The following is a 10,429-nucleotide window of genomic DNA, read 5'->3' on the forward strand; positions in this document are numbered from 1 at the left end:
TTTCTGTCCTTCCTCTCGCCATACAGGAGATAGATGTAGATATCAGGAAGGTGATCGAGGATGCCGCCCAGTTTGCCATCTCTGACCCTGAGCCACCATTGGACGAGCTCTGTAACCACATCTTTGCCAACGATCTACCCATGGAGGTCCGCGGGACCAACCCCTGGGTCAAACTGAAGTCTGTCAGCTAGACAAACACACACACACACGACCCAAACTACTGTATAGTCTATCAGCTACACATCCCTTCCTACCCTCTGCAACACCAACCCCTGGGTGAAAGTCTACTCCTCTTCTCCTCGTCCCATTTATCATTCCATTGTTAGTTGTCTCTAAACGCACAATATGAGAGGTCATGACCCTGTAGTTCAGAGTTTAGTCTGTAGCAGCATTCCAAACCAGTCCGTCACTTCTGAGCCTCTGTCACTGGTATTTATAGAGTGTACTATGTCGTTTTATATAGCTGTGTTCTCCTGATACTGAGGGATTGGAGGTGTATGGCTTAGGGCAGGCTGTTGTTCCAGTCTAGCACTAACACACCTGATTCAATCAGTCACCAAGACATTCCTTAGCTGGATCTGGTGTGTTCATGCTGATACTTACTAAGTTTGCACACCCTAGAACACTTCAGAACCAGGGTTGGCCACCCCAGGCTAAGGGTGTGTGTGAGGGGGTGGTTTTGGGTTAAACCAAGTCTTTCTGTTTCTAATGCTCCCATCTGTTAATGTATGACCTCTGACCCAGATGTTATTGTAGCACCGTAGCACTCGTTGCACTTTGATAGATAAACTAAGGAGACACCAGACTGCAAGTCGTTATGTTATCATAGGAAAGAGACAAGCAATGGTAGTTCATTTCTCTCACCTCCTTTCTCCCTCTCCTTCTCATCTTCTCTGCCTCCCTCCTTCTCTCCGTGAGGAGCAGATACCGATCCAAGCCCTGATAAACTGAAGAGGAACATCTGTGAACTGAACGATTGTAATACTGTTGTGATTTAATTGGAGCAATAAAGTTGGCTGAGTCTGCATGACGTGTTTGTGTCTGACACTGGAAAGTTCTGTGTGCGGACAGCTAATAATGTACCATACCAGATAGGTGTTAATTACTTACATGGAGCCATCTTGCATCCACCTATCCAGTTCTTTTACATCCATGAATATAATGGTGCTTTCAAGACAACTGGAAACTCTGGGGTGGGGGGGTGGGGGAAACTAGGCCAAGTCATGACGTCAGTGATCTTCAGGCTAGAAAGACGCCAGAGTTTTCTACTTGGAATTCCGAGTTGGATAACCGTTCAAAACAATTTTCCCAGTCGGCGCTCATTTTTTCCCCCAGAGTGCCCAGTTGTCTTGAATGCACTGAAGTCAGACTTCTGAGATTTCTGAGTTCCTAGTTGTCTTGAACACAGCGTAAGATGTAATCAACCAGCAGATGTCACCACAGTGTTGTACATCCACCACCAGTTCAGTACAGTAGACCTATAAATGAGAGAAGACAGAGATGAATGTTCTGTCACCAAGTTCAGTCTGGCAGTTCAGTATAAATATCTCTGAAGTTGGGCTGTAATGATACTGTTCCCGCCCATGGCACATCTTCAGTCACACACACACACCTCTTTAGTCACAGATAATGACTCTGTCAATTCATGGTTCTCATTATCCCTGGCATGGCCCATACAGCAGATGAGCTATTTATAGCCTATAATAAAGCAGTCTCATGCTAATGACCTCCAACATCAAACTTTAACTGGCGAGGAAGGATTTATACAGTCAGACAGACACTTCCAAAGTCAAGGGTGGAAATTCACCTGTTAATAATGAGGTAGACTTTGATGGGGTGAATTGTAGCCTATGATAAAGACATATACACATTGTTGCTATAATTTGAAAGATGTAGACCTAACGTCTGTATATCATAGATCACTTTCACCACGCCACCTGCAGCAGATTTCAGTTCATCTCCTGAATAGCTCCATGTTAATCAGTCATATTCTGCGCATATTCATGGCTACGGGACTGGAACCGTTTACCCACAGTGCATCACCTTCACCGAATAATAAAGCCTATCTTATCTTCTCCCCTGGTGTCTCACGTGCCTGTCCCGGCTAGAGGTCACAGCTGGAGAGAGCCCCCTCACCTGCCCGTGTCCCGTTTGGATGAGGTGTCCCGTTATACCGGGTTCACGCCCACAAGATGACGCATGAGTGACTCTGTAGTCTGACAGGCAGGTAAGCCGACACCCGGCGCCATATTGGGACAAAACGGAAGTGAGAGAGCGAGAGAGAGAGATACAGAGAGAGAGAGAGAGAGAGAGAGAGAGAATAGCGCAGGCAGTGGAAAAGCGGCACAGTGACACAACAAGGGTGAAAGTGGAGAGACAATTTTCCGTAAAAGGCGTTACGTAGCCCAGCGAGGTTTTCATGTTTATTCCGCTAGAGAAAGAAGGGGCGGCCCCTGATCTAGAAACAACCAACTCTGTCCCTTGTCCTCTCATACGGGTTTAACGGAGGAAATAGCCTACTAGAATAGTCCAGAGCTTTAGACTACTACATTGTGATAGCCTACAGTCCTGTCTGGAGCGAAGCTTTAGCACAAACTAATAGAGTGAACACTACAATAGATCAGAGGAACAACTCGAGCGCCGAGATGCCCCTGGCACAGTTGCCAGATCCCTGGCAGAAGATGACACTGGGGCGAGCGACGAGCGAGGTGAGTGCGTGTGTGTGTGTGTGTGTGTGTATGTGTGTGTGACTGAGACAGAGAGAGAGATCGTATTCTGGTATTAAACATTTCTATAACCAGAATACTGCCTGTGTGAATCAGTGTTGATGTGAACAGATTATTCTATTGAATCGTCACTTTGACTGTCTCTGGGCTGCACTTCATTGATGTAAACAAACGCGTCGCAACACAGGCCTGAGGCTAAAAACAGATTTTACGGATAAGTTACTGAGCCTCGGATAATAGAGAGAGAGAAAGGCGAGGGGGCGGCCACCCAACAGACCGCACGATTCAGGTTGCGGCTTTCAGCGGGCGTGTGTGTCTGTGTTTCCTGGATGATGCGGTTATAGCCTGGTTATAGCGTGTTTTAACACAAGTGTCGAGTCTCCCGCGTGTGAATGTCTGAAGACATCCTTTGATTCAGACCTGCTTAATAATTATGCCCTACTGTTATACCTCCTATCTACCCCCTCTCTCAATACCCCCCCCCTCTCCCTTTCGCTGTTCTCTATCAGTCAAGCTACATAACCTGAGGGAAAACATATTCTTGTTAAATGTGTGTGTATGTTGTTAGTGCTCTGTGGGAGATGAGTTGAGGGAAGCTGTCAGACTGTTTCTAGGGCACAACAGAAAAACACAGAACAAACCAAAGAGAAGGAAACGTTCTAAAGAGAACCCAACTTACAAGGATTTCCATGTAGCATATACACTGCTCACTGCTCACTCACTGCTCACTGCTCACTCAGTGCTCACGGCTCATTGCTCACTGCTCACTGCTCACTCAGTGCTCACTGCTCATTGCTCACTTCTCACTGCTCACTCACTGCTCACTGCTCACTCACTGCTCACTGCTCACTCACTGCTCACTGCTCACTCAGTGCTCTCTGCTCACTGCTCATTTCTCACTCACTCACTCACTCACTCACTCACTCACTCACTCACTCACTCACTCACTCACTCACTCACTCACTCACTCACTCACTGCTCACTGCTCACTCACTCACTTCTCACTCACTGCTCGCTGCTCACTCACTCACTCACTGCTCGCTGCTCACTCACTCACTGCTCACTCACTCATTCACTGCTCTCCACTCACTCACTCACTCAATCAATCAATCAATCAATCAATCAATCAATCAATCAATCAATCAATCAATCAATCAATCAATCAATCAATCATTCCTACTCACATGATTAAGTTAACAGTAGATGAATATCAGAAGCAGGTAGACTGTTGGGCCCTCAGGCAATACTGGTCAACTAGACAGCCAGCCCCGCAGTGTGACAAATGAAGTCAAGTCAAATAAAATAAAGCTCAATGAAATTGTGAGAGAGAAATGGGGAGAGTGAGAGAGTGGGAGAGCTGGAGAGAGAGAGAGTGAGAAAGAGAGATGAGGAGAGAGCGAGAGACAGAGAGATGGAGAGAGAGATGGGGAGAGTGAGAGAGATGGAGAGAGAGTGAGAGAGATGGGGAGAGCGAGAGACAGAGCGAGAGAGAGTGAGAGAGAGACAGAGAGATATGGAGAGAGAGACAGAGAGAGAGAGGGAGAGTGAGAGAGAGAGAGCTAGAGAGAGAGAGAGAGAGAGAGATGGGGAGAGAGAGAGATGGAGAGAGAGACAGAGAGATGGAGAGAGTGAGAAAGATGAGACAGAGAGCGAGAGACAGAGATGGAGAGAGAGATGGAGCGAGATGGCGAGAGACAGAGAGAGAGATGGAGAGAGATGGGGAGAGAGAGAGACAGAGAGATGGGGAGAGAGAGAGAGACAGACAGAGAGATAGAGAGATGGAGGGAGAGAGAGAGAGATGGAGGGAGAGAGAGAGGGTGTGTAAGAGAGAGAGGGGGAGATGGTGAGAGAGAGGGTGTGTGAGAGAGAGAGGGGGTGTGAGAGAGAGAGAGAGGGTGTAAGTGAGAGAGGGTGTGAGTGAGAGAGAGAGGGTGTGAGAGAGAGAGAGAGAGAGAGAGAGAGAGAGAGAGATAGGGTGTGAGTGAGAGAGGGTGTGAGAGAGAGAGAGGGTTTGAGTGAGAACGAGAGAGAGAGAGAGAGAGAGAGAGAGGGTGTCAGTGAGAAAGAGAGTGAGGGTGAGAGAGAGAGAGAGAGAGAGAGAGGGTGTGAGTGAGAGAGAAAGAAAGAGAGAGAGAGGGTGTGAGTGAGAGAGAGAGAGAGAGAGAGGGTGTGAGAGAGATAGATAGAGAGGGTTTGAGTGAGCGAGAGACAGAGAGGGTGTGAGTGAGAAAGAGAGAGAGGGTTTGAGAGAGAGAGAGAGAAAGAGAGAGAGAGGGTGTGAGAGAGGGTGTGAGTGAGCGAGAGAGAGAAGGTGTGAGTGAGAAATAGAGAGAGAGAGAGGGTGTGAGTGAGCGAGACAGAGGGTGTGAGAGTGAGAGAGGGTGTGAGAGAGAGGGTGTGCGAGTGAGAGTGAGAGAGGGTGTGAGAGAGAGAGGGTGTGAGTGTGTGTGAGAGGGTGTGAGAGAGAGAGGGTGTGCGAGTGGGAGTGAGAGAGGGTGTGAGAGAGAGGGTGTGCGAGTGAGAGAGAGAGGGTGTGAGTGAGAGAGAGAAATATTCCTCACCAAGAAATTCATTATTCACAGAAATGACTACATTTATTGCAAATTTGAACTTATTAAACCTATAAAAAAAACTCATGGGCGAAGGAGCAATGGCTCCTCTTGCAGCCAAATATGTATTTGCCTGCCATAGCCTGAGGGACACTGAATAATAACATATGCATAGTAAGCAGTAACTTAATTATTATTATTGTTATTGCTATTACTGTTATTACTATTATTATAGTAGGGTGATGGTAATGATAGCAGTTTAATGATGGTGGTAGTAGTGGTAGTATTGATGATGGTAGTTGTAGTACTGATGTAATGGTGAAGATGACAGTTATTTAGTTATAGTTTCATTTTCCATGATTAGCTATTTATATTTATTACATTTCTAATATATTGTTGTTATTTTTGTATTTCATGTTGTATTATTATTTACTACCATTTTATATTATTTGTTATTGTTTATAATTTATTACTGTCACGTTCGTTGTACGATGAAGACCAAGGCGCAGCGTGTGTATCGTTCGACATTTTATTATAACTGTGAAACTATGCAAGATATACAAATAAACTACTAAACAAAATAACAAACCGTGACGAAGAGGTGAAACATACACTACCTCAAAATAACCTCCCACAAAACCTAGTGGGAAAAACAACAATTTAAATATGATCCCCAATTAGAGACAACGATAACCAGCTGCCTCTAATTGGGAATCATACAAAAAAAAATACAACCAACATAGAAATACATAAACTAGACAAAACCCCCAACATAGAAAAAAGAAACTAGAACCAACATAGAAATAAATAAACTAGACAAAACCCCCTGTCACGCCCTGACCTACTCTACCATAGAAAATAAAAGCTCTCTATGGTCAGGACGTGACAGTACCCCCCCCAAAAGGTGCGGACTCCGAAATGAAAAACCGGAAAAAAAAAAAAAAGGGAGGGTTAGGGTGGGTGTCTAGTCTCGGTGGCGGCTCTGGTGCAGAACCCTCTCCTCCTGTGGATCTGCCAGCATAGGATGCGGCTCTGGTGCAGGACGAAGAACCCTCTCCTCCTGTGGATCTGCCAGCATAGGATGCGGCTCTGGTGCAGGACGAAGAACCCTCTCATCCTGCGAATCCGCCATCGTAGCTGGAGACTCCGGACCGCAGACCGTCGCTGGAGACTCCAGACCGCAGACCGTCGCTGGAGACTCCAGACCGCAGACCGTCGCTGGAGACTCTGGACCGCAGACCGTCGCTGGAGACTCTGGACCGCAGACCGTCGCTGGAGACTCTGGACCGCAGACCGTCGCTGGAGACTCCAGACCGCAGACCACGCTGCTTGGTCTGTTGGTGGTGGGAGATTCTGTCACGATTGTTGTATGATGAAGGAGACCAAGGCGCAGCGTGTGTATCGTTCCACATTTTATTATAACTGAAACTATGCAAGATATACAAATAAACTACTAAACAAAATAACAAACCGTGACGAAGAGGTGAAACATACACTACCTCAAAATAACCTCCCACAAAACCTAGTGGGAAAAACAACAACTTAATTATGATCCCCAATTAGAGACAACGATAACCAGCTGCCTCTAATTGGGAATCATACAAAAAAAACAACATAGAAAAAAGAAACTAGAACCAACATAGAAATAAATAAACTAGACAAAACCCCCAGTCACACCCTGACCTACTCTACCATATAAAATAAAAGCTCTCTATGGTCAGGACGTGACAATTACAATGTATATTGTATACATTGTTGCTTTGGCAATATTGACACAATGTTTTTCATGCCAATAAGCAGCTTGAATTTGAATTTGAATTTGAGAGAGGGTTTGAGTGAGAGAGAGAGAGGGTGTGTGTGTGAGAGAGAAGGTGTTGGTGAGAGAGAGAGAGGGTGTGAGAGAGAGAGAGAGAGAGAGAGAGAGAGAGGAGGTGAGTGAGAGAGAGAGAAAGAGAGAAGGTGTTGGTGAGAGAGCGAGAGGGTGTGAGAGAGAGACAGAGGGTGTGAGTGGGAGAGTGAGAGAGTTAGAGAGAGAGAGAGCGGGTGTGAGAGTGAGAGAGAGAGAGGGTGGTGTGAGTGAGAGAAAGAGGGTGTGAGTGAGCGAGAGAGAGAGAGAGAGTGTGAGTGAGAGAGAGAGAGAGGGTGTGTGTGAGAGAGAGAGGGGGTATGAGTGAGAGAGAGGGTGTGAGTGAGAGAGAGAGCGAGAGAAGGTGTTGGTGAGAGAGAGAGAGGGTGTGTGTGAGAGAGAGAGAGAAGGTGTGTGAGTGAGGGAGAGAGGGTATGTGTGAGCGAGAGAGAGAGTGTGTGTGAGAGAGAGAGAGGGTGTGAGTGAGTGAGAGAGAGAAGGTGTTGGTGTGTGAGAGAGAGAGAGAGAGAGAGAGAGAGAGAGAGAGGGTGTGAGTGAGTGTGAGAGAGAGAAGGTGTTGGTGAGAGAGAGAGGGTGTGAGTGAGAGAGAGAGAGAGAGAGAGAGAGAGAGAGAGGGTGTTGGTGAGAGAGAGAGGGATGATGTGTGTGAGAGAGAGCGAGAGAGTTTGAGTTTTTATAAAACCTTTAATTTATACTCAAGTTAACATAAATAATGACACACTGCCTTTTCAGAAATGAAACAACAAATGTAATTCCTAAAAAAAATACAAAAAAATTAAAAAATAAAAATACAAAAGAACATATACATTCAACTTATTTCATCAACAAAAAATAGTTTCCCCTCCTCTACAAAACAAAGCGCTCCTTCGTATGCCCACTTCTCCTCAAACAATGGGAGACCTTTTACAGCTGAGAAAAACTCAAAATTCACTTTTATTCTTACTTTCACTAATCCTTTAAAAACACATCTTACCTCCTGCCCATATCGCGTTTCTATCTTATGTTTCCTACTCAGAAAAAATGGACATCTTAGCTTGTCCCCCCAAAAAATTTACCAGTTGACATTTTCTTTTCTGTTGCTTACTATATTGAAACCCCAAAATAAAAACAGTGTTATTGAAATTCTTCCCTACAGCTTTAAACAAAGACTCCAGCATTTCCAGAAAGTGACTGTTGACCCAGGGTTTAGAGTATTCCCTCAGCAGTAGAAGGTGACTGTTGACCCAGGGTTTAGAGTGTTCCCTCAGCAGTAGAAGGTGACTGTTGACCCAGGGTTTAGAGTGTTCCCTCAGCAGTAGAAGGTGACTGTTGACCCAGGGTTTAGAGTGTTCCCTCAGCAGTAGAAGGTGACTGTTGACCCAGGGTTTAGAGTATTCCCTCAGCAGTAGAAGGTGACTGTTGACCCAGGGTTTAGAGTGTTCCCTCAGCAGTAGGTGACTGTTGACCCAGGGTTTAGAGTGTTCCCTCAGCAGTAGAAGGTGACTGTTGACCCAGGGTTTAGAGTATTCCCTCAGCAGTAGAAGGTGACTGTTGACCCAGGGTTTAGAGTATTCCCTCAGCAGTAGGTGACTGTTGACCCAGGGTTTAGAGTGTTCCCTCAGCAGTAGAAGGTGACTGTTGACCCAGGGTTTAGAGTGTTCCCTCAGCAGTAGAAGGTGACTGTTGACCCAGGGTTTAGAGTGTTCCCTCAGCAGTAGAAGGTGACTGTTGACCCAGGGTTTAGAGTATTCCCTCAGCAGTAGAAGGTGACTGTTGACCCAGGGTTTAGAGTGTTCCCTCAGCAGTAGGTGACTGTTGACCCAGGGTTTAGAGTGTTCCCTCAGCAGTAGAAGGTGACTGTTGACCCAGGGTTTAGAGTATTCCCTCAGCAGTAGAAGGTGACTGTTGACCCAGGGTTTAGAGTATTCCCTCAGCAGTAGAAGGTGACTGTTGACCCAGGGTTTAGAGTATTCCCTCAGCAGTAGAAGGTGACTGTTGACCCAGGGTTTAGAGTGTTCCCTCAGCAGTAGAAGGTGACTGTTGAACCAGGGTTTAGAGTATTCCCTCAGCAGTAGAAGGTGACTGTTGACCCAGGGTTTAGAGTATTCCCTCAGCATTAGGTGACTGGTGACCCAGGGTTTAGAGTGTTCCCTCAGCAGTAGAAGGTGACTGTTGACCCAGGGTTTATAGTGTTCCCTCAGCAGTAGAAGGTGACTGTTGACCCAGGGTTTAGAGTATTCCCTCAGCAGTAGAAGGTGACTGTTGACCCAGGGTATAGAGTGTTCCCTCAGCAGTAGAAGGTGACTGTTGAACCAGGGTTTAGAGTGTTCCCTCAGCAGTAGAAGGTGACTGTTGACCCAGGGTTTAGAGTGTTCCCTCAGCAGTAGAAGGTGACTGTTGACCCAGGGTTTAGAGTGTTCCCTCAGCAGTAGAAGGTGACTGTTGACCCAGGGTTTAGAGTGTTCCCTCAGCAGTAGAAGGTGACTGTTGACCCAGGGTTTAGAGTGTTCCCTCAGCAGTAGAAGGTGACTGTTGACCCAGGGTTTAGAGTGTTCCCTCAGCAGTAGAAGGTGACTGTTGACCCAGGGTTTAGAGTGTTCCCTCAGCAGTAGAAGGTGACTGTTGACCCAGGGTTTAGAGTATTCCCTCAGCAGTAGAAGGTGACTGTTGACCCAGGGTTTAGAGTATTCCCTCAGCAGTAGAAGGTGACTGTTGACCCAGGGTTTAGAGTGTTCCCTCAGCAGTAGAAGGTGACTGTTGAACCAGGGTTTAGAGTATTCCCTCAGCAGTAGAAGGTGACTGTTGACCCAGGGTTTGGAGTATTCCCTCTCATACACTATGTCTCTTTTTTAATGTCTCTTGCCCCATTTACGTTTAAAGAAGAAATCTTAAAACTGCTCATGGATGAGAAAAAAAAAATACAGAGGAAGACCCAGAAACCACATCTCTTTACAGAGTTAAAACTGCGACTGAACTCTTTCATTTTCTTTAGAATTTACATCACTTATCACTCTCGTGACCACTTTCTTGAGTCTAGCAATTTCAGGGCTTGTCAAACCTCCCCCTGTTATTTTTGACATCAGAAACTTTGCTGAATCAATAAACAATTCGCTTTCAGGGAAAAAATCTGTTACATTGTAATCCTGCATATATTTCTTCCCTTTTGTCAACTTCAGAAATTGACGTACCTTCTCAATCCCATACCTCCCTTCCACCCCATTTATCTCACTATTTGTTGTGACGCGTCAGATGACTCACTCTCGCTATCCTCCCCAGAAGAAAACTCCACCATCTCTACAACCTGTTTA

General features: G+C 46.0%; 2 protein-coding genes across 3 annotated transcripts in view; both read left to right on the forward strand.

The window, feature by feature from the left end:
• LOC106590467 (pyruvate dehydrogenase E1 component subunit alpha, mitochondrial) overlaps positions 1 to 1,025 on the forward strand; it is a 39,890-nt gene extending 38,865 nt beyond the window's left edge. Inside the window, exon 11 of the mRNA XM_014181524.2 lies at positions 27 to 1,025. Coding sequence (XP_014036999.1) covers positions 27 to 191 — 165 coding nt within the window. The 3' untranslated portion in view covers positions 192 to 1,025. The remainder of the gene's footprint in view (positions 1 to 26) is intronic.
• A 1,263-nt stretch (positions 1,026 to 2,288) lies between these two features.
• The window catches only part of LOC106590479 (ribosomal protein S6 kinase alpha-3), a 57,285-nt gene continuing 49,144 nt past the window's right edge, over positions 2,289 to 10,429 (forward strand). The window contains exon 1 of one of the 2 annotated variants that reach the window (XM_045710583.1): positions 2,289 to 2,708. In XM_045710583.1, the coding sequence (XP_045566539.1) occupies positions 2,646 to 2,708 (63 nt within the window). In that variant the 5' untranslated portion in view covers positions 2,289 to 2,645. The remainder of the gene's footprint in view (positions 2,709 to 10,429) is intronic. The other variant, XM_045710582.1, reaches the window with a different exon arrangement.

This window comes from Salmo salar, chromosome ssa29 (genome assembly GCF_905237065.1).
Source record: "Salmo salar chromosome ssa29, Ssal_v3.1, whole genome shotgun sequence".
NCBI classification, from domain to species: domain Eukaryota; kingdom Metazoa; phylum Chordata; class Actinopteri; order Salmoniformes; family Salmonidae; genus Salmo; species Salmo salar.